The sequence below is a fragment of the Mustelus asterias genome, chromosome 1 (assembly GCF_964213995.1).
Source record: "Mustelus asterias chromosome 1, sMusAst1.hap1.1, whole genome shotgun sequence".
NCBI classification, from domain to species: Eukaryota; Metazoa; Chordata; class Chondrichthyes; order Carcharhiniformes; family Triakidae; genus Mustelus; species Mustelus asterias.
The window spans coordinates 125,609,580-125,634,379 of record NC_135801.1 but is presented as its reverse complement, the minus strand read 5'-3'; the positions used below and the strand labels follow the sequence as shown (position 1 = coordinate 125,634,379).

The 24,800-nt window shown below is 44.5% G+C and overlaps 1 protein-coding gene across 1 annotated transcript in view; it reads right to left on the bottom strand.

The window, feature by feature from the left end:
* LOC144510122 (mannosylglucosyl-3-phosphoglycerate phosphatase-like) overlaps positions 1-23,733 on the bottom strand; it is a 71,551-nt gene extending 47,818 nt beyond the window's left edge. The window contains exons 1-4 of the mRNA XM_078239498.1: positions 23,701-23,733; positions 22,520-22,790; positions 6,027-6,167; positions 2,343-2,926 (exon numbers count right to left, since the gene is read on the bottom strand). Of these exons, the coding sequence (XP_078095624.1) occupies positions 2,343-2,926; positions 6,027-6,167; positions 22,520-22,790; positions 23,701-23,733 (1,029 nt within the window). The remainder of the gene's footprint in view (positions 1-2,342; positions 2,927-6,026; positions 6,168-22,519; positions 22,791-23,700) is intronic.
* Positions 23,734-24,800: the final 1,067 nt, after the last annotated feature.

Sequence of the window (24,800 nt, the reverse complement as noted above, 5' to 3'; positions counted from 1 at the left end):
TGGACATTTAGAATAGTTACTCTGAATATGAGTGTAAAACTGGCAGAGCCACCTGAAGTTAATGATTCTCAGCCCAGCGCCATTGTCCAGGGGAAGTTCGCCAGCTCCATTAGGCCCTGCCCCACCAGCGTGATCGTGTGGGCCACCCTGTGGGATTTCTTCTGCACAGAATGTTGCAAAATGTGACAAAAAACGTCGGCTGTGCAGCCTGTGAGACGCAAAGGCCTTGAGAACAGGCTTTAGACAGGGAGTGATGGTGCCTGATAATTACTTTCAGAATCTCTGGGCTAGGAAGCAAAAAACAGCCAGAAAGCTCTCACTACCTTAGTTCTGAGGAATGGTTATTTGGGCAAACTATATTCCAGCATTATGTCACTGCATTCAGGAAAAGAAAAGTGGAACGGGGAGAGGGGGTGCATTTTAAAAAAAATCATATTATTCAGCAATTTCAACATGAATTGTACAGGGGATGTAAATTAAAAATAGTAACTTGAAATAAATCCTCTGCACTTTCTTTATCAAAGCAATGTTTGTGGAAGTGTGATGAATATTCTAGGTTACTTCCTTACTGTTACTAGCAATGCTTACATTGTCTTAGAGAAGCCCAGGTGGCACTGGCCAAATCAATGACTCTTAAATGAACTAGAGAGCTTTCTATCAGAAAGATGGTAATGGCAAAAAATTCCACCAGCCATCTAATCAATTGCAGCTTGAATACAGTTTGCCAAGAAATTGGGCATTAGTTGATGAAAAGTTCAGAAGAGAATACAGTTAATACAGTGCACAGGATAAAAAAACGAACAACGATTCCTGTTGCAAAATCAATAAAACGAAGGAATAACAAGCTCCTGGTTTTAATAAAAATTGGATAATGTATTTGGGAAAAAATCTATTGTTTGGTCTAAGTACGTCCCATTCACTTTGTCTACCTTGAGCTCATTCATTTTCCAAGATGGCATTTTACCAGCAGTAAAGGCGCATGGGGAGACTACCTGATAAACCCTGGCCTCCCTGTGGGGTTGGGGTTGAGGTTCTCCTGGTCAGACAGCCTGCAGCTCACAGAGACCTACAGGTGGCAATGGTAGCCTCCATAGTAACATACCTCCTCCACTTTCACCAAACACACACCCCATCCCCAACCTCTCTGAGGCTTCTTTGAATGGCCCCAGCAATTCCTGGATCCACTGATATTGTTCAGGAGGGCAGTGTCCATGCTGCTTCTCCTAGTTGGATGCAGTCTTAACAGTAACCAATACTCCCAGTTGCACTGCTGGGACTGAAGATCTGCTGGATTGGTAGGTCGTTCTTGGAGGCAGAATCTCTTCCCTTTAAAGGGACAGGAAAACTAATGACATTGCCATAGAATCCAGTTCAGGTGCCTTCAAGTGGATGAGGTGGGGTTTTCCTTATTCATTCATGGGATGTGGGTTTTGCTGGCTAGGCCAGCATTTATTGCCCAACCCTGAGGGTCAACTACATTGCTGCGGATCTGGAGTCACATGTAGACCAGACCAGACCAGACCAGGTAAGGATGGCAAATTTCCTTCCCTAAAGGACCTCAGTGAACCAGATGGGTTTTCACAAAAATCCACAATGGTTTCATGATCATTAAGACTTTTAGTTCCATTTTGTTTTTACAAATTCAAAATTCACCATCTGCCATGATGGGATTCGAACCTGGGTCCCCGAAGCATTACCCTGGATCTCCTGGATTACTAGTCCAGTGGCAATACCACTACGCCACTGCTTCCCACTATTACCCCTAACTTTCCAGCCCAGGGCCACCACTAGCTTGACAAAATTCAACCTGAAATGTGCAACTTATGAGATTTTTAATAATGCAAAGATATAAAACTATATGCAACTCAACTCTAAACCCCAAGGATACAACACCACTCCATTTCTCCAATCCAAGCAAACTATAATTAACCTTTTGCGTCGCATCACTCAGCTAACTTTCCATCCTTGCAACAGGTTTGCTTGCAAACACACCTGTTTTCTTTAACAAAAGACATTCTTCCTTTAAATTATGTAGAATTTGGCATCAGAATTTGTACTGATTTTATATCACACAGTGGAGATCTTTCTTTAGAAGATACCATTTCAATTTTGCCTTGTAAAATGCCTCTTCCACTTTGAAGCTTAGCATGTAGATGTATTGCATCAGAATGTTCTATATTTTCAGTTAACACTGGTCCATTAACTGAACACCAACGAAGGTGGTTGTAAGATATATATGCCAGTACAAGATTGAAGTATGTTCCAGCAAGCTATTTCAATGTTTTAATAAATAGATTAAATGAAATTATACCATTAAAATAATTAAACAATGGGCAACATACCTCCAGATTAAAAGTAAACTCTTGGACAATTTTGTTCACAAAGTTGTCTTCCTCCAAATCTTTTGTAATCTCTATCTTCTGTGTGGTGTACTTGTAATTATTCTCACCAGTTCTTGTAATCTCAATTTTAGTCAGGCTTCTAAAATCTGATCCACTTTTGATAATAAGAGTGCCGTTAACCTCTTTGGTTCCATAGTCATGATCATGACCTCCTAAAATCAGGTCCAATCCATCAACGTTCCTTGCGAGTCTAATATCATTACTCCATTTCATGTGTGTCAAAGCAATGAGAAGTTCTGCACCTTTGGCGCGAAGATCTTGAGACAATTGGTCAGCAACGATTACATAATCGATAAAGTTCACACTTGACTTATCAATAGTTGCTAAAGTATCAATCCATTCTTCTTCCACTAAGCCCATCAAGCCAATTTTTACACCATTCCAATCTAATATCTTGCTTCCTATGCCATGTCCTAGTGGCTCAGAAGTAAACAAGTCATACACATTGCTCAGCAACCAAGGGAAATTCATCTCTGATATAACCTCTTCCAACAGGTCAACTCCAAAGTCAAATTCATGATTTCCTGTAAACAGAATGTATTGATGCATTTCTGGTATTGTTAGTTACTCAGATTTATCAAAAGAGCATTTGACTCAATAACCAAGAGAAAGTAACTTGTTATAACACTTGACATTTTATCAATAACATGAGAGGAACTATAAGCAAGGCAAATAAAAAATGTAGTTAAGGAATGTCAACAGACTGAAGGATTTTTTTTAAGGAGAAGGTGAAGCTTAATAGTTTACAATTCAATTCAATTTACTATATATATTTTCAAAAGGTTATCAAGAAACTTAGACAGGTTTATTTTGGTCTGATGCTCTTTTCCTTTCCTAAAAATATTCTAAAATAGCTTTCAATCAATACTGGTAATGACATTGCATGGAATAAGAAACAAGAGTGGTTCCCTTTGTGGATAAGATAGCGATCACTACAAATTAAAAGTTATCAACTCATGAAAACATTATTGCTTTATTTAAAATTTTGATCCCACTTGTCTTAACTTGTCAATGAGACTATTGACAAATTTCAAATGGACAATTGTGCCCAATGAAACTCACCCAATAAAATTATTGAAGAGTAGAAATTTACTCTAACCATTACATTATATGGGCATTAGTCTCCATGGAAATGTTCATGGGTAGCCTCAGGTAATGTAATGGCATTAAAATGCAGCTACATAAATCTTGCCCTGTCCTCGTAAGCATCTTAAGAGTGGTATAAATAAGCCAATCCCAATACCAATTTACAAAATTCTTAAGGGGCCAGGGGTCTCAGAATAAAGGAAAGCTTTTTCGGACTTTGGGCAACATGGTGGCACAGTGGTTAACACTGCTTCCTCGCAGCGCCAGAGATCCAAATTCGATTCTGGCCTTGGATGACTGTCTGTGTGGAGCTTGCATGTTTGCCCAGTGCCTATGTGGATTTCCTCCGGGTGCTCCAGTTTCCTCCTACAGTCCAAAGATGTGCAGGTTAGGTGAATTGGCCATGCTAAATTGCTGCTTAGAGTCCAAAGATGTGTAGGCTAGGTGGATTAGGTATGGTAAATGCACAGGGTTACACATATAGAGCGGAGGGGAGGGCCTGGCTGAGGTGCTCTTTTAGAGAGTTTGTGCAGACTCGACAGGCTAAATGACCTCCTTCTGCACTGTAGGGATTCTATGATTGGCGCGGTGAGGAGGAATTTCATCTCTCAGAGGGTGGTGAATCTTTGGAATTCTCTACCCCAGAGGGTGGTGGAAGTTCAGTCATTGATATACTCAAGGCAGAGATTGATAGATTTCTAGTTTCAAATGACATCAGAGGATATGGGATAATGTGGGAATGTCGTGTTGAGATCGACAATCAGCTATGTCAGTGCAGACTTCAATGTGAGTCCAACTGTGGTTCTATTGTGCCTAGAGAGGGTTATGGATGAAGAATAGTATTAGCAGTCATTGCTTAGCAAATGGCTAAGTTAAGGTAAAAAAGCTTTCAAGTCTTAGTTTTAGTTGGATATATTGTAGTTGGAGACATGACATTGTGGAGTGAACATCTCTCAACTCTGCTAGGAGAAGCTGGACAGGTCAAGGGAGTTTGCAAAGATGCAGGCTTTCTAAGGAACAAGTTGCAGTCTTGATAACCTGGAATTAGAACAGAGACCAAGGTATTGTCCAGAAGAATTCAAGGAAGAGTAAACTAAATTTTAAGTTAGAGACAATTGCAGTAATCAGATTTAATGTGTGACAGCAGACTCCAGAGGTAATTCAATCGTTTGATGCCATTTTAATAAGAGTCTGGGAATTTGAAAGTTAAACCAATTGTGAACAGTTTGAACAACAATCAAGACAAAGAGAAACTCAAGGGCTTAGTGTAAAATCCTGGACTGGCTTCAGTGTTAAAAGTGGAGTGGAAGCTTTGTTTAAAAGTGTCATTTGGAAAAACTGGACTGAAATTTGGAATGCAAACTACTAAGGGAAAGCATTATTGTGTGAGAGAAGATTTTTAATTGTGTTTTTGGGAGTGGAGTTTGGAAACTCTCACGTGGCAATAATCTGGGGGATTCAGAGGAGAAAGACACAAATACTAACTTGAGTTCAGAGTGGAGTCTGTGTATTTGACCACAATCATCTTATGTATTTAAAAGGGACTTGGTGTGTTAATGAGACCATTGCAGTTTAAGATGTACTTTGTAATCGGTGTTAATCCTAAACCCTGTGTGTAATTGTTAAACAAAAGGGGGAGTAAATTGGATTATAATCCAATTTTTGCATTATTAATTAATGTTTTTTTCTTGTGGTCAAGAATAATAAGCGGTCCTGTGATTCTGTTTCCATGTTTTTATATAAAAGTAAAAGTAACAGTCCTTTGCACCAGAGTTCCATTCTGGGATCTTCCCCCTAGTTATAACATCAACTAAGATCGTAACAATATAGTTAATTTTATTACAACTTTTCACATTGCTTAAGTGATAAACAAGAGAGGGGAGACCAGGGTGCTTGGGGTGGGAAAGAGGGTGATAGTAGTGACAGCTATGAGGAGGAAATGACAGCAAAGAAGATAGGAAGGAGAACAGCAATGGTGGTGAAAGCAAGATGAGTGGTAACAGCTATAAAAATAAACCAAGATGAATGTGTGGCCTAAAGTTAGTTAAGAAATGTCAGCTACAAAGTACTGAACATATAGATAATGATCTCAGCTATAAAATGATGGATGATAGTAGAGCACCAAACATAAATGCTGCTTTTATGTAACCACTCTCAAGATGCACAACAGATGACTAAGACGGCTGTAGAGTTCACTGCCCTGCAGTGTGTCAGCAGCTATGAAGATTTCACTATAGTGTAGTGCTATCTGGAAAAATAATGGGATCTCCAGGAAATTATGAAAACTCCAAGGGGCCAGAATTTTCCAGCTCTTCATGCCAACTGGATTTTCCAGTCCAAACGTGTGAGTGGATATTTCAATGGCCTACCGGTCATTTTTAAAGCTTAAATGTTTAAAGAAATAAATCTTTATTATCTTTAAAATAAAAATGACAGGATCAAAGTTCTGAATGATTGAATAGTATAAGTAGCACAAGAAAGAAATATGAAAATCATGAGGGAATTAATACAAAGTATGACACTTCAAAATTTACTCACCAAACACTGCACACTGTATTCCAAAAGCATTAAGAATCGGTATCATGTGCCGTCCTTTTGTAGTTGTACTTAAGAGTGAAGGATTTAAACAGTCACCACTAAAAAGGATCAGGGGATTGAGTGTTTTATACCATTTTAATGCTGTAGCAAATCTGTTAAAAAAATTATTGCCGAGTTTTTGAAATAGACAAGATTCAAACAGAAACAAGCAAATACTATTTGGAATTATTCTCAAAATTATGCACCTCTAAGGAATAAGAAGAAACATGCTAAGTGGTTGCTTTCAATACCTCATATATTTCCAATACGTTCAAAGTTTAGAACAGTTAAATAACTATCTATATCACAGCCAACTGAGCTTGTACATATACAGATAATAAAAATAAGCACAATAAAAATTAAAAAGATTTTGAAGTAAACATACTTTTTCTATATGCCAAATTCAAAATAGAAAACAAGAAATAAGAACAGGAGTAGACTACATGGAACCCAGCTCCACCATTCAGTACGATCATGGTTGATCTTCTGCTTTAACTCCAATTACTTGCTCGCTCCACATATCCCTATATTCCAGGAAACTAATAATCTATTTCAGCCATAAATATATTCAATATTGAAGCATCTACAACTTTCTGGGTAGAAAATTCTAAAGATTTACAATCTTTTGAGTGAATAAATGTCTCATCTTAGTACTAAATGATTGTCCCCTTATCCTAAGATGCCCTCATGTCCCCAGCTGGTAAACAACCTCTTGGTCCACAATGTAATTCATTGTAAACATTTTTGTACTCTCAAATTACATGCATTTTGTTATCCTAATATAAGACTGAAAATTATTGTAACCCCCTGCTGACCACTATATGGGGCTACTATTTAAATATTTAATCAACAGGATCCCGAATTCCTAGCGGTTGATGTTGATTTGGCTAATTCCCTGTTTACCCATAAATGTCAGTACTGTAATCGGAATATCAAAAATAAATTTAATAACAATTATAATTAACAGACATAAAACAGGTGAGCTCTGATCTATAACCGTTGGGGCCCATCCGTTGGTGCACACATGGGGAAACTCATCCTCAGTAACACATTTGTAGATACTGTTCCAGTTGGATTGTATAGTCCCCACCAGTTACTCACGACACCCACACACAGTCCAGAAGAGACACACGTGTAGAAGATGATGCCGCAGGAGGCAGAGGTGCCGCGAGCTATCCATGCAGCAACGTAGGTCGAGTGCGCTGAAGGCTGTCCTCCTCGGCAGTAATGAAAAGAACAGGCAGGGGAACGCCTGGCTGCCTCTCACTCCAAACCGAATTCTCACTGCCTGGGAAAAGCTCTCTCTCTGCACACTCCCTCTTCAGCTCTCTCCCTCTCCAGCTCTGCAGCTGCTTCACTTCCTGGCGCCTTTTTTTCCTCCTGCCCCCAGAGCAATCCCATTGGCCCAGCCCACATCACTCAACCAACAGCATCCTGTTCACAGCACCCGCCTGGCAAACAGACACTGAAACCCACAAGGGACAAAGAACACTGGTAAATGTCTTCCCCACAAATTTTCCTCAGTCCCTTACATTCTTCCCCCACCAAAAATACAGCATGCCCCCATGCTGAAGTACATGACATAGGACCCAGTTAACCAATTACACCATGTACCTTATATAATAGTGGGTGAAAAGAGTGGTACCTTATTTATACATGACAAGCACTGAGCAAAGGTGTTACACCACCATGTATGACAACTATTGCAGTGTTCAGGAAAATGCATAGTGGGTGGCGTAGCTGAGTGAACACTTGTATGTCCTACTACTACAGACTTTGCACACGGCTCTCCCAGCTTTGTATAATGGAAACGGTCTGCTGGCTTTCTCTCTCTCTGTGATCTCATCTCTGGTTCTGGATTGGCTATGTTAGATGTGTCCGTAGTGTAAGTGCCCTCAACATAACGGTCTGATTCTACTTCCCTTTGCTCAGTTACGACCTCTTCTATCACAACAGGTAGCCCTTCTGAAGATTCTGAGCTCGCTGCGACTTCTGTAGCATTTGTGGGGGGATTGGACTCTGTAGGCATGACATCCTGTTCCGGTTGTTCACAGATTCCCTCCGGATTGTCAATGATCAAGTCCTCTGGGTAATGTCCATACTCTGACTCTGAGGAGTTTTGATCTCCCAGGGGCACATCAGCTGCGGAGTCATCTTTGTGAACCTCAGGAGTTTGATTCCTTTCTTTTGCTTTTCTGCGCCTGAGGGCTCTTGGAGAGGGAGTAGGCTTTGAGTCAACCTCAGTGCTCAATTGGACCTCTTGTCCCAGGGACAAAATATGATTTCGGTGCATGACCTTAATGGGTCCCGAACCATCTGCAGGCTTTAGACGATAAACAGGAAGATCAGACATTTGACTCTCAACCACATAAGGATTTGCACTCCACCGATCAGCAAGCTTCTGTTTCCCTTTCAGGCCAAGGTTTCAAATGAGAACTCTATCCCCAGGCTTCAAGCAATGGTAGCGCACTCTCTGGTCATACCTCTCCTTGTTACTTTGGTTCATTTTAGCGGAAGTGGCTTGGGCCAACTGATAGGCTGCTTGCAGCTCTTTCTTCATCTTAGACACATACTGCAAGTGGGAAGTTGTTGAGGTCCCATCCGCTGACACGCCAAAGCAAACGTCCACAGGAAGTCTGGCTTCCCTCCCGAACATTAAAAAGTAGGGTGAATACCCGGTAGCTTCATTTGGGGTACAGTTGTACGCGTGGACCAGATGTGCAATGTGCTGACTCCATTTGGACTTTTGACTGGGCTCAAGAGTTCCTAGCATGTTCAACAGGGTTCTATTGAACCTCTCTGGTTGAGGGTCACCTTGTGGGTGGTATGGTGAAGTTCTTGATTTCCTCACACCCAACATGGTCAACATCTCTCTCACCAACTGGCTTTCAAAATCCCAACCCTGGTCTGAATGTATGCGAGTTGGTAGGCCGTAGTGAATTAAGTATTTCTCCCATAGAGTTCTGGCAACCGTTATGGCTCTCTGATCCTTGGTTGGGAATGCTTGTGCATACCGAGTGAAGTGGTCAGTGACTACCAACACATTGCGGGAATCAGGTTCTATGGAGAGAAAGTCAATGCATACAAGATCCATAGGGCCTGAACTTTGGATGTGGGAAAATGGTGCTGCTCTCTGTGGCAGAGTCTTTCTCTTAATGCAGCGTTCACATGTCTTGCAGTATGTCTCTACGTCTAGCTTCATGCGGGGCCAGAAGAATCTGTCACTGACGAGTGCATAGGTCTTGTCAAATCCCAGATGTCCATTGTTGTCATGCAGTGACTTCAGAATCATACGGTGGAACTGCTTGGGGAGCACAAGCTGTCGCCGTAAGCGTAGGTCAGACTGTTTGACTGTCCTGTAAAGCAGACCCTGCTCGATTGACCACTTTCCCCACTCTCGTTTCAGAAGTGTAAGATCAGGATGGTTTGTCTGTATTTGACTTGCCGGTGCCTTCTGATTGACAGCTAGCCATATTTCTCCTATACACGGGTCGCTTTTCTGAGCAGCTTGAAGCTCTGCTGGACTGAAAGTGGGCAGCTGATCAGCTACTACTGCAACGGTATGACAGAAAGCCTTGGGAACTGCAGCCACATGAGCCCCTATTTGTTCGATCACACATGGATAGGAGTGTCCTGCTCGTGTGCTACTCGACACAGTCTGACAGAGAGCCCGCACTCCTGGAACTGGGATTTCTTGCCATTCGTCATCTGGTGTCATGCTGTCATGTGGACATCGAGACAACGAGTCTGCGTCAAGGTTATGCCGGCCTGGTCTATACTTAAGGCTAAAGTTGTAGGTGGACAGTGCTGAGAGCCAGCGATAACCAGTGGCATCCAGTTTAGCTGACGTTGTGACGTAGGTCAGGGGATTGTTGTCCGTTCTGACTTGTACAGTAGCTCCGTAAAGATAGTCATGTAGCTTATCCACAATAGCCCACTTGAGAGCTAAAAACTCCAGTTTGTGTGCTGGATAGTTTTTCTCAGATGGCGAGAGACTTCTGCTGATGAATGCAACTGGGCGTAGACCATCATCATGCTCTTGGTATAAGACACCACCTAGTCCGTCCAGGCTAGCATCCACGTGCCGAATGTAAGGCTTCTGTGGATCTGCGAACGCCAATACAGGGGCTTTGGTGAGCCGGGTCTTGAGTCCCTGGAAAGCATGTTCGCATTGCTCACTCCACTGAGAGCCAAAGGGTTCAGAAGGCTTGAAGTAAGTCTTGTCAGGTGAGTTTGCAGTCTGACTCCCCTTGGAGCAGGGACAGGGAGGATATCCTTGAAGGAGTCCGTTAAGGGGACGGCAGAGTTTGGAAAAGTCCTTGACAAAGCGGCGATAGTAGCCACAAAATCCAAGGAAGGATCTGAGCTCTGTCACCGTTTGGGGTCTTGGCCAGGAGACAACAGCCTCTACCTTGGATGGATCCGTTGCTATTCCGTCCTGCGACACTACATGTCCAACCTAGGTGACAGAAGTCCTGCCAAACTGGCACTTGTCAAGCGACAGCTTCAGACCTTCTTCTTGGAGCCGGTCAAGCACTTTGAGCAACCGCTCCTCGTGTTCTTCGAAGGTTCGTCCAAACACAATGAGATCATCCAGGTACACCAACACCTCCAGAAAGTTCATGTCGCCGACAGTATGTTCCATGACTCTCTGAAAAGTGGCCGGTGCTCCGGAAATTCCCTGAGGCATGCGTTCGAACTGATAAAAACCCAACGGGCAGATAAAAGCAGTCTTCTCCTTGTCAGCCTCACTCATGGGTATTTGATAGTACCCGCTCCTCAGGTCGAGGACTGTGAACCATTTACTCCCAGACAAGCAGTGAAGAGCGTCTTCTATCCTTGGGGCAGTGTACTGGTCCGGTATTGTTCGAAGGTTAAGGGTTCGGTAGTCCACGCACATTCGTACCTTCCCTGACTTCTTGCGTACGACTACTATTGGCGATGCGTAGGGACTACGCGATTCAGAGATGATGCCATGGCTTTGTAGTTCCTGTAGGTGCTGGCGCACATCCTCAAAGTCAGCAGGCGACAAGCGACGTGACCTCTCTCGGAAGGGCCTTGCATCCTTCAGTCTTATTTCATGTCTGGTGCTTTTAGAACAACCTACATCCCACTCGTGCTGAGAGAAAACCTCTTTCCTCTCCATCATTCTCTCACAGAGACGCCTCCTTGCCTCCTCTGGCATAGGAGAGGCTCCAAAATCAAAAGAGGAAGGGGTCAGTTCGATTGCAGCTTTATCCGCACACTGTGCCCTTGGCAGAGGAACAGGGGCTACTGGAAAAATATGGGCTACTGGAGTCCCACGTTTCAAGGAGATTTCTCTGGATGACAGGTTCTTCACAGTCACAGTAATGCGTCTGCTGGAAACAACTGATGCAAGATGAACCTCAGGCCTCACCCACAACTCTTCAGGGGAAAAAGTGTCAATAGGCTGATCTATCAGTGCTAGCTGGTCTGTGAAATCACCAGGAAACTTTGGGAGGCCAGTGACTTTAAACACTTGTCCTGGTTGCAAGGTGATTGGCTTGTGCTGGGTAAACCACACAGTACCATGCTTGTCTACCCCTTCTGTTGTTTCAGACTGGGTGAGTGTCTCATAAGCTTCTCGGAGGACGGGGTGTATGGTCAAAGTACCCAAGAAGCGTTCTCCCGCCTGTTCTTTACAGGACTCCACCAACTCTCTCACCAGCCGGGTATTTGTCCCCACCAGCACGGCAATGTTGTTATCTTTCACAGGGTCAGGACATACTAAGGCCAAACTGTCAACTGTCTGCGGCACTCTGGTTACAGCGACAGTGAACTCGAGTTGTATGGACAGGTAGCCATCATATGGGTATTGGTGAGAGCTTAAACCCCATATTTCCAGGTCTTCAAGTGGCTGGAGAGGTAAGTGTTTCAGGTAGGTGTCGTAGAAGTTGCGATACAAAATGGTTACTTGGGAGCCACTGTCAAGCAAAGCTCTTGCATAAACTCCTTCTATTTGCACAGGTACACCAGAGATGGGCCCCACTAATCCTGCAGGTAACTGTTTTGAGCCTTGCTTCGCTGGGGGTGGACAGTGGGTGGAACGTAATTCACACGGAACCAAGCACCGTTCCTTCACATGGCTCCTGAGAAGTATCCCTGCTGTCTGCTTGCTTTGATCAGCTTCTGATGCACTTTCTTCAGATGCTCGAGTTCTTTGCACTCTCTCCTTGTATGCCCATCTTGCCCACACCTGTAGCAAAAGATTCCTGCCGGCAGTGGTTTGGACATTTTCACTCGGGGCGACACGTCCCAAACAGCAGCTTCTGGTGCTTGCTGTACGGACCCAGTCCTTGCTGTCGTACTTTCAGATGTAGGGGTAACTGGAACGGCGCTCAACAGTCTGGCCACCTGAGAAGTCAGTTCCCTTACCTCATTTCGTAGGCTGTTCAACTCAGACGTAACTGAGGACTGCGGTACACTGGCGGTGGCTGCAGTGGCAGTAGCTTTCACCCCTTCTCTGGCGCTAATCCAATTTTCTTCCTCTCTTACCTCCCGCATCAGCTGGAAGGAGGAAGGGGGTTTGTCCAGGGTGTGGCTCATCCTTACACGCAGAGCAACCATGTCTCGAGTGAGTGCACCCTTGACTAGCTGTTCCATCCGAGCTCGATTCATGTCTGCAGCCGTAATTCCTCCCTTAAGAAGAGCACGATGGAGAAGTTTGTCAAGGCGATATAGAAAAGCAGAGAGTTTTTCTCCTTCATCCTGGTATGTGTGTCTGAACTTGGCCAAGATGTCGGCTCCACTCTCTGTGGTGCCATAAGCTGTGTCCAGAGCGGATAAATAATCGGTGGCCATAGCAGTGGGAGTGCTAACTTTCAAAAATCGAACGATGTCAGCAGCAGGCCCTTTTAAACTCTCCACTATACGCTGTCTCTTGGCGGCGTCAGTGCATTGCCACTCACTGATCATCTGGGTAGCCTGCTCCATCCAGGCATCATATTCTTCCTCACCTGGGGGTACAGGTTTAAGTCCTGAAAACAGTCTCAGCTTTCTGTAGCGAGGCCCATCGGTTGACACTTGGTTGCACTTGTCCACCAGTTTGCCAATAGCAGTCACTAACTCCATGTTCACATCCACCTTGGGAGCTTGATTTTCTGATACTATGGCCTGAAAATCCTCCATCGACTTGCCTTCCTGTTGTAGTAGTAACAACAGCTATGTATGGAAAGCATCCTCTTCAGGAACAGCATCCTGTGTGACAAGGCTTTCTAGAGTATGCACAGCCCATGGCCCAGCTTCTCCTTCAATACCTACATCTGGGGGTACAGTGTCAGGGGTTAAATCAATGCTAGTCTCCACTAGTTTGAACAACTGTGTGTCAGTAGAATCCCCATGGCGACCACAAATCTTGGTGCGACCAAAGACTTTCACTGTGTTTAAGACCCTAGCAATGGTCTCCTCACTAGTATCTATTGGCACATTGCTCAGTAATATGCCACGAGAAAGACTGATATTCTTTTGGCGGCTCCAGTCAGCAGCCTGAGAAAAATCCATTGTCTTAAGTGAGCTACTAACACTGTAAAAACTTTTCCTGTTGTAATTACTGGGTTAACTGTTACTGACTGACGGGGAAAAAAAAATTATTGACCTGTCAGGTAAACAGGAATGATCCCAGCGGTGCCTCCAAAAATGTAACCCCCTGCTGACCACTATATGGGGCTACTATTTAAATATTTAATCAACAGGATCCCGAATTCCTAGCGGTTGATGTTGATTTGGCTAATTCCCTGTTTACCCATAAATGTCAGTACTGTAATCGGAATATCAAAAATAAATTTAATAACAATTATAATTAACAGACATAAAACAGTGAGCTCTGATCTATAACCGTTGGGGCCCATCCGTTGGTGCACACATGGGGAAACTCATCCTCAGTAACACATTTGTAGATACTGTTCCAGTTGGATTGTATAATCCCCACCAGTTACTCACGACACCCACACACAGTCCAGAAGAGACACACGTGTGGAAGATGATGCTGCAGGAGGCAGAGGTGCCGCAAGCTATCCATGCAGCAACGTAGGTCGAGTGCGCTGAAGGCTGTCCTCCTCGGCAGTAATGAAAAGAACAGGCAAGGGAACGCCTGGCTGCCTCTCACTCCAAACCGAATTCTCACTGCCTGGGAAAAGCTCTCTCTCTGCACACTCCCTCTTCAGCTCTCTCCCTCTCCAGCTCTGCAGCTGCTTCACTTCCTGGCGCCTTTTTTTCCTCCCGCCCCCAGAGCAATCCCATTGGCCCAGCCCACATCACTCAACCAACAGCATCCTGTTCACAGCACCCGCCCGGCAAACAGGACACTGAAACCCACAAGGGACAAAGAACACTGGTAAATGTCTTCCCCACAAATTTTCCTCAGTCCCTTACATTATGTTTTATAATCCCACATAATAACAACTAATATCAAAATCCTCTGTTCACTGCTTTACTGAAGACATGAACCATTAAGTATACTAAACATTTCGATAACAGGTTCACAAGGCCAACAACATTCAATCTGAAAGGATTCATTGTTATTGTGTCCAGACAGCACTGGAAGAGAGTTCATAAAAATCAGGATTTTCTTTGTTCAGCCCCATTTGGTGCTATGACCCTCTCCCCCAACCCTCAGAGCAGTAAACAGCCCACAGCTTCTCAAAGTGGGTATTTCTCTTTTGCCACCAGAATAAAAAGGGCTCTGTCTCTGAAATTTGGCTATGGGCAACTAAAGTGACAGTAGAATACACCCCCACCGCACTTCTGTCTGTAGAATCATAGCATGATAACCACACCTAGAATATTGTACGAAGTTTTGGTCTCCTTATTTGAGGAAGGATGTTCTTGCTTTTGATGGATTACAGAGAGTCTTTCCCTTTATATTGTACTCCTTCATCCCATTTGACCTACCAAAATGGACCACGACGCATTTATCTGGGTTGAAGTCCATCTGCCACTTGTCCACCCAGTCTTGCATCCTATCTATGTTCCTCTGCAACTTCTGACATCCCTCCAGACTATCCACAACCCCACCAACCTTCGTGTCGTCGGCAAACTTACCAACCCATCCCTCTGCTTCCTCATCCAGGTCATTTATGAAAATGACAAACAGCAAGGGTCCCAGAACAGATCCCTGGGGCACACCACTGGTGGCCGACCTCCATTTAGAAAAAGACCCATCTATACACACTCTCTGCCTCCTTTGGGCAAGCCAGTTCTGGATCCACCGGGCAGCAGCCCCTTGGATCCCATGCCCTCTCACTTTTTCCAGAAGCCTTGCATGGGGGACCTTATCGAACGCCTTGCTAAAATGCATATAAACCACATCTACCGCCTTTCCTTCATCAATGTGTTTAGTCACATTTTCGAAGAACTCCACCAGGTTCGTAAGGCACGATCTGCCCTTGACAAAGCCATGCTGAGTATTCTTGAGCATACTAAACCTCTCTAAATGCTCATATATCCTGTCCCTCAGGATCTTCTCCATCAGCTTACCAACCACTGAGGTTAGACTCACCGGTCGGTAATTACCTGGGCTATCCCTATTCCCCTTCTTGAAAATAGGAACCACATCCACAATCCTCCAATCCTCCGGCACCTCTCCCGTCTCCATCGACGACGCAAAGATCATCGCCAGAGGCTCTGCAATCTCTTCCCTCGCCTCCCACAGTAACCTGGGGTACATCCCATCCGGACTCGCGACTTATCTATCTTGATGCCATTCAAAGATTCCAGCACAACCTCTTTCTTAAAGTCCACATACTCAGTCCTTTCAGTCCACCGCACGCCCGCAGTACATCCACCCAGGTCTTTCTCCTCTGTGAAAACCGAGGCAAAATACTCATTGAGCATCTCTGCCATTTCTACTGGTTCCGTACAGACTTTCCCGCCTTCACCTTTTATAGGCCCTATTCCTTCACGTCTCATCCTTTTACTCTTCACATATTTATAGAACGCCTTAGGGTTCTCCCTAATCCTACCTGCCAGGGCCTTCTCGTGACCCCTTCTGGCTCTCCTAATTTCCTTCTTTAGTCCCTTCCTACAAGCCGTATACTCTTCTAAATCCCTATCTTCGCCAAGCTCTCTGAGCCTTTTGTACGCTAAGGAACCTATCTCAAAGGAACCTATAAAATTCTAACAGGACGAGACAGGGTAGATGCAAGAAAGATGTTCCTGATGGTGCGGGTGTCGAGAATCAGGGATCACAGTCTGAGGATACAGGGTAGACCGTTTAGGACACAGATGAGGAGAAATTTCTCCCCCAGAGAGTGGTCAGCCCATGGAATTCATTACTACAGAAAGCAGTTGAGGCCAAAACATTGAATGTTTTCAAGAATCAGATATAGCACTTGAAGCGAAGGGGATCAAAGGATATGGAGGGGAATGCGGGATCTGGCTATTGAACTGGATGATCAGTCATGATCATCGTGAATCGCAGAGCAGGCTCGAAGCGCCTCCTCCTGCTCCAATTTTCTATGTTTATATGTTTATTTATCTTTCTTAGGTATAAAGAGGACATTCCCAGTTTTTCCAGTCTCTCCACATAACTGAAGTCCCTCGTCCCTGGGAATTCTGCAGCAAGTAACTCACTTCCTAACCTCTCAAAACTTGTCCACTATCTATAAGGCACAAGTCAGGAACTCTCCATTTGCCTGGATGAATGCAGTTCCAACAACACTCAAGATGCTTGATACCATCTAGGATAAAGCAGCTCATTTGATCAGTACCCCATCCACCACTTTAAACATGCAGTGCCTCCACCACTAGTGAACAGTGGCAGCAGTGTGTACCATCTGCATGGTGCACTGCAGCAACTCACCATGGTTCCTTCTACAGTATCTTCCAAACCTGCAAATTCTGCCACCTAGACAAACAAAAGTAGCAGATGCATGGGAACACCTTCACCTGCAACTTTTTCTCCAAGTCACACACTATCCTGACATGGAACTATATTGCCATTCCTTCATTATCACTGGGTCAAAATCCAGGAACTGCATTCTTAACAGCACCATGAGTGTACCTGCTCCACATGGATTGCAGAGGTTCAAAAAGGTAGTTCACCACCAGCTTCAAGGGAAATTAGAGATGACCAACAAACAGTGGCCTTGCAATGCTCACATCCCAAATGACCAAACCAAAGAAAATCATTAAATCCTGCAACTCTTAAAGGCCTAGACATCCTTCCTATCGCGTGAATGTAACACATCAGCTAAGGCTTAATCAGTGTTTTATTTAAAAAAGTAGCATAACCTCCTTGCTTTTGAACCCTACTCCTTTATTAACAAAACTAAGGTCTTATATGCTTTTTAACAGTCTGCTCAATTTCAAATATTCGTGTACAGGCTTCCCTACCCCAAGATCTCTCTGCCCCTGTACCTGTTTAAAATTGTACCATTTAGTTCATATTGTCTTCTCATTCGTTCCATCAAGATAACACTGTTATGTTTCATCTTCATGTTTCTGCTCATTTCACCATTTCATTATGTCCTTCTGACATCTATTATCCTCATTGCTTATTGCATTTGCAAGTTTTGGTATTTTGAAATTATGCCCTGTATACCCAGGTCTATGATGTGGAGATGCTGGTGTTGGACTGGGGTAGGCACAGTAGACCATAGACCATAAGACATAGGAGCAGAACTAGGCCACTCAGCCCATCGAGTCTACTCCGCCATTCAATCATGGCTAATATTTTTCTCATCCCCATTCTCCTGCCTTTTCCCCACAACCCCTGATCCCCTTATTAATCAAGAACCTCTACACTCAATGACCTGGCCTCCACATCCTTCTGCGGCAAAAAGTTCCACAGATTCACCACTCCCTGGCTGAAGAAATTCCTCCTCATCTCTTTTTTAAATGATCGTTCTTTTAGCCTGAGGTTGTTGGATGAATGGATGAATGGACACCGCTCGAGAATCACCAGTGGTCCCTTCCTGTCAGGGGACACTTCAGCAGTCAAGGGCATTCAGCCTCCAATCTTCGGGTAAGCGTTCTCCAAGGCAGCCTTCAAGACACACGACAATACAGAATTGCCGAGCAGAAACTGATAGCCAAGTTCCGCACACATGAGGACGGCCTCAACCGCGATCTTGGGTTCATGTCACACTACCTGTAACCATTTGGCCTGAGCTTGCAAAATCTTACAAACTGTCCTGGCTTGAGACAGTTCACACCTCTTTAACCTGTGCTTAATCCTCTCTCCATTCGCATTGTCTGCACCTACAAAGACTTGATTACCTGTTAAGACTCACATTTCAACCATTATCTTGTAATTGAGTCTGTGTCTATATATGTCCTGTTTGTGAACCCAACTCTCCATTCATCTGATGAAGGAGCAGCGCTCCGAAAGCTCGTGCTACCAAATAAACCTGTTGGACTTTAACCTGGTGTTGTGAGACTTCTTACTGTCCCCAGGTCTAGGTCATTACCGTATGTCAAATACAAGAGTGTCTTAATACTGACCCCTTAGTGAACAACATTGCATATTTCCCTCTGGTCTTAAAAATGCTTTCTGTCTGACGAACTAATTTTGCATTCATGCTGCCACTGTCCTTTTACTTCCATGGACTTTAATTTTGCTAACAAGTCTATTATGTGATACTTTGTCAAACACCTTTTGAAAGTCCACATAAACATCAACTGCACTTGCTTCATCAAGGAGTGCAATCAGATTAGTCAGACATGATTTTCCTCTAACAAATCCGCACTAACTCTCATTTACTAATCCATAATTTTCCAAATGTCAATTGGTGCCTTAGTAAGTAGCTCTCTTACCTGACAAAAGTTTGTGGGTTAAACTTTCACTACAGACTGGAGCACAAAAATCTAAGCTCATGTTGCAACGCAATAGTGAAAGAGTGCTACACTGTCAGAGATGCTGACTTTTGGGCGAGTAGTTAAACCCAGGCCCCAGCTGCCACTAAGGTATTGTCACCAAGGGTAGAATTTCACCAACACCTGACTGGAAGACCGTTACATCACATATGATGATGTTGGGCACCTATCCTGACATCATCACGCACTTGTGCAATATTTTGATCAGCGGGCATGGCACAGATCAGCAGTGCACTTGCTGACAATAACGAAAATAATTTAGGGGATTAAAACACCAATTGACACAAATTTAACATTACCCATTTGATTTTAAGCTCATCACATAGAAAACACAGACAGGCAGATGAACCAAAATTGTTATTTTTGCATGGTAGGGCAGGATATAAGGGCTCTGCTGTAAACATAGCTGAAGAATTCGGCGTTTTTAGGGGTGAGGTGAACTGGTGTTCTGGAGTATTGATAGAGTGTTTTCTATGGGTACATCAGAGTGTGGAGCTCAAATGACATTCCTGTCCTCTGGCACTGGAGGTTTGGGTCCCCCTGACACATTTTGCTCATGGGTGAGTCCCATTAGCCAACCTGGTGAAGGGTGCTGTCTACTAGGCAGGGAGGACCTCCTCCTCTGAAGAGGAAAGAGAATTGATTGGTTGCTGGTCACAGGCATCCCCCTCAGGCAGAGATGCAGGCACAGGATAATCAGGGCAAGGAGGTCCCTGAAGAAGATGCCACTACCGTGCTGCCAAGCTATGTACAGACAGTGATCAAACTACCTTGGCATGACTGACGTCCAGTGCCTCAGTAGGCTCTGGCTTTCAAGGGAAGCCATGTTGACCATCTGCCAGATGGTTGGGTTTGAGATAGCCTCCAATTGTGTTGGAGGACGCCCAATGCCTGTGGTTCTGAAGGTCACGGTGGCACTAAACTTTTATGCCTTCGGAATCTTCCAGGGCACCCTGGGTAATCCATGTGTCCCTCAGCCAGCTGCACACAGCAGTGTCAAGCTGGTCCCTAGCACCCTGTTCAGGCATGTGAGAAGATTTCAGGATGGACCAGAACAACCAGGCTGCACATGTGAGAGGATTCACAGCCAGTGCAGGGTTGCCCCGCATCCACAATGACATTGATTGCACCCAAGTGGCCATCAAGGCACTAGCTGACCAACCAAAAGCCTTTGTGAACAGAAAGGGTTTCACTCTATGAACATTCAGATTGTATGTGACCAGAAGACTCAGATTCTGAAGATGTGTGCAAGGTACCTGGGCAGCTCGCATGATGCATACCTTCTTCATCACTCCAAGTGCCCAGGCTCTTTGTTGCTCCAGCCTATCTTGACTGGTGGTTGATTGGTGACAAGGTTACCCACAGAAAAGGTGAATGATGATGCCTTTTGGGTGACCAAAGAAGATAGATACAACCACTGCTATGTATCCACAAGAGTAGTGGTGTAGAGGACCATTGGGCTGCTGAAGATAAGGTTCGGATGCCTCGACTGATCTGGGGGCACAACGCAGATTCCAGAGCTTCTCAGTGCTCCAAGACGGGAAGTATGCGGTGTGCCTCCTACAAGAAACCAACCAGTCCAGGAGACAAAGCCTCATAGCTCCTGTAGTGGCGAGCAGGGGGTTCTACATGAGTCATGTTGCACCTAGTTCACATGGGGTGGCTATCTTGTTGGCCCCACATTTTCAGCTAGAGATCTTGGGGATCAAGGAGTCTGTACCAGGCCGATTGCTGCATTTGACGGTTCATGAAGGGGGCACGGTGCTTTGCTTTGTGAATGTCTACACTCCACCGACTGGGCCACAGCAAACATTGCCAGGCAACCTTCAGTCGTTGCGGACCGCAGGATGGAGTGGTAATGGGCAGAGAGACAGAGGTGTTAGTGCCCTCGTCCGGGAGTCTGTAGGAAGAGTCCGCAGGGACAGCAGCCACCTCATCTGTCATTTTGTGATAAATTCTCATCTCCCTGCTCACAAGTGAAGGATGGGCAACCATTAGTGACACTAGTTGATGCTTCCTTCTCCCACAAAGGCATTGATCTCCTGAGATCACTGCCTGCATGAGGGCTTGCAGATTCAAGCACAACCCCAGTAACACATCATAACTCTTCTGGAGCTCCCTCTCGTTTACAGTCACCACTCTCTCAGCGGATCAGGCTGTGCACCCGGAGCTCAGGGTCACTGCTCCGCAAGGACTCTTCCATGACTGAGATCATGGCATGCAGTTCATCAGGGTTATCCGCCAGATCTCCCTATGCATCCTGCTGGATATTCAGCATTTGCCACCTTATGAAAGATTTCAGAGGTTCATCACCCTCCTCGCACTCAGCATGGTCCTTGACTCCAGCAGTCCTCTGATTGCTGGTGCACTGCAGTGTCCTGCCTCTATCATCTGCCTCAGTATGCACGACGTGCCCTCACTGCTGTGCCCCAGCAATTCATCCGACATGGCCACAGCCACCAACGTGCATATATCTGCGCTGGCGCTGAGAAATGGTGTGCCGTGTGTGCATTCCTCAGGTGTAAAGGGATGCATCTTGGCTGACTCCAACGGGCAGCTCATCTGAGGGATGAAAACAAAAGGTTAGATTCATGACACATATCGCACAGAATAACATCTCAGCACATGCTAGCCATCGCGATTGGCCTCAGTTGCACTGAGGTTTCTCAGTAATTGGCGCAAAAATGAAATTGTTCTGATGGATGAAGCGCTCATTACTTCCACCATGAATCTGTCATACTTTCGTCTAATGCGCTCTTACCTTCCTCAAACATGCTAGCCTCTCCATGACCTAATGATCTGCCGCTTAACTCACTCTTTCATAGAAACCCTACAGTGCAGAAGGAGGCCATTCGGCCCATCGAGTCTGCACCGACCACAATCCCACCCAGGCCCTACCCCCACATATTTACCCGCTAATCCCTCTAACCTACACATCCCAGGACTCTAAGGGGCAATTTTTAACCTGGCCAATCAACCTAACCCGCACATCTTTGGACTGTGGGAGGAAACCGGAGCACCCGGAGGAAACCCACGCAGACACGAGGAGAATGTGCAAACTCCACACAGACAGTGACCCGAGCCGGGAATCGAACCCGGGACCCTGGAGCTGTGAAGCAGCAGTGCTAACCACTGTGCTACCGTGCCGCCCAATACTCTCCAGCTCCAGGACTCCCAGCTCACGGCTGGTGAGGATCACCAGGTTTGACACCCCGCCACCAGTGGCAGATCTCTCCTGATTGTTGTGGTTTTGTGCATCACTGACTTTCAGGAGGAAAAGCTACATTGAGTGCTGAAACTTTCATCTCATATACCATTCCATGCTGCCCCTAATATAAAACACCCCCAAAAGGTTTGCTAACATTACCACCCCTTTGGACACCTGAACCTTTGATGGACCAAAGGCTGTTGATCTATCTCTCCAGCCATGGGACGCAGTAGCACGTGTTCTGAGACTACACAAAACCCTCATACTTGATCACAACCATGGATGGATACTCTCTTCAGTGTCCCATTCAGCACAATGCCCACTCAGTAATCACCAGTGCCGAGCGCAGAAAGTTATTAAATATTTTCTGGCACTGGATTGAGGTTCTCTAGACAAGGTCATGACCACTGACCTCCGCTGCCACTTTGATCCATGTCTTCTTGGTGAGGTGGGGTGGCCTCTTCCTCCCATCCCTTGGCATCAGGATGTCCCTCCTTTTCATTACTGCCTCCACCAGCGTTCAGACAAGCAGTATTTGCTGGCTGCCGGAACTCACCTCCCATCTGCTGTGGCCTACTGCGATTGACATTCTGCTGACAAGGATTATTCAATGGCCTGTGGACATCGCTTTTAAAGTTCATGGCAGGCCGCAATTGGACATGGTGTTCACCAAGCACCCATCCCTGCTCAATCAATGCAGTTGCGATTACTTAAGTGGCAGCCTGTGAGTTTTAATTGGCAGGACTGGGATTCACAGTCGCTTCCAGTTCTGCCCGCCGATGACCCACACCGACTGTTAGATTCTACATGAAGTTTCTCCATCACTGACGTTAAGTCAACTAGCCTGTAGTTGTCAGGTTTATACCCCTCTCTTTATTTTAAAACTGGGTGTAAAATTTGGAATCTTCCTTTCCTTTGGCACCAAGATACAACCCAAAGTTTGAGAATTAACAATTGAACTTGTTTAGGATATAATCAAAATTGGATCTTCTTAGGTCATCTTATCATTATCAATTATTCATGGGTACAAGATGTGGAATTACAGCAAGTTATTTAGATAATTTTTTTACCATTACAGATAAATTATATTTGTGTATGTGCTGAAGTTAAGGTAAAATTGCCACAGTCCCAGATGATCATAGGCAGCTCTCCCCTTTGAGGGTGAGTTTTAATTGGTGGGACTGGAATTCACAGTCGCTTCCAGTACTGCCTGCCAATCCCCACACCGACTGTTAGATTCTACATGAAGTTTTTCCATCACTGACGTTAGTCCAACTAGCCTATAGTTGTCAAGTTTATCCCCCTCTCTTTATTTTAAAACTGGGTGTAAAATTTGGAATCTTAAAGCTGACAGGTGATGATTTAACCTGACCACAACCACACCTCAGGTGAGGATTAAGGTTAAGAAGGCAGTCCTTCACGAATAACCTCAGCTGGTATGGGAATTAAACCCGCACTGCTGGCGTCGTTCTGCTGAAGTACTGAAGCACATGGTCAGCAAGTTAGCATTGTTTTTGCAGAAATTGCATCCTGACTGAAATTATTTCGCACTGCAATATAACGTCAGACCTCATCTACAAGACTGAAACTTACCAATGCTTCATCATAGAAGATTTTTAATGCCATAGGTCCTTTGAAATGCTTTTCTACACAAGTGCCTTAGACTGCTAATCATTTAAAAGAAGTTCAAGTGTTCAAGACAAGAGAATCCAGACACAACAGATGGAAATCATCATGTGTGTTGTTCTGCACAATCAATGCCCAGTGAAAAAATTATTTCTGGACGTGATTATACTTTAATTTTTTAAAATTAATGTTGAGTCTTACTTTTCCACTGTGAATAAATAGCGCTATTGAACAAATATAAATCATTAAAAGGAAAGATAATAATAAGTTAGGCACGGTAATGATGCTGCTTCATTTTATTGAAAGGATTACATGCCTGCAATTATACTGGGAATCAAAATTCTGATCAAAGATTGTTTGGCCACAAATCTTCCAAACGTCTTCAGTCATATAAAAAAAGCTGATCAATGGCATTATTATAATTAATGCATTGATGTGTGCTGTAATGACAAAAGGGCACAATATAATTTTCTTCATGGCAGCCATGTGACTTAAACGATAATCACTCATGTGGTTACGAGGAACAAATGCCTCATGTACATATACCTAGCTGACTGTGAGGTAGCAACAGTTCACCTAGACTCCTGATGCAACCCAAACTACACTCCCTCCAAGGACCAGCCATTCCTAGCCAGTACCAGCTCCAATCCTTGACTTTACTCCTCCCTCCCAGCTATACTTTTCCCACACTCGCTAACCCCAGATATAGGATGCAGACTCTCAACCCATGAAACCAGTTTCAAGATACATTTGCAAACAGGTTACAGCTCCAAAGATCCAGCACAAAAGCAAATTAAAGGCCATTCAATGCAGGACAGAAGGAGCTCTCTATCCATTTCTGTTGCTATCAATGGGTCAATATTTCATTTCAAGCTCTAAATGTGAAATAACAGGAAAATGAGTGACAAAGATAAAAAGAAAAACAATATAGATAAATGGTGTTAGAAACATATATAATTAAAAGTTAAAGTTTATTTATTAGTCACAAGTAAGGCTTACATTAACACTGCAATGAAGTTACTGTGAAATTTTCCTAGTCACCACACTCCGCGCCTGTTCAGGTTAGT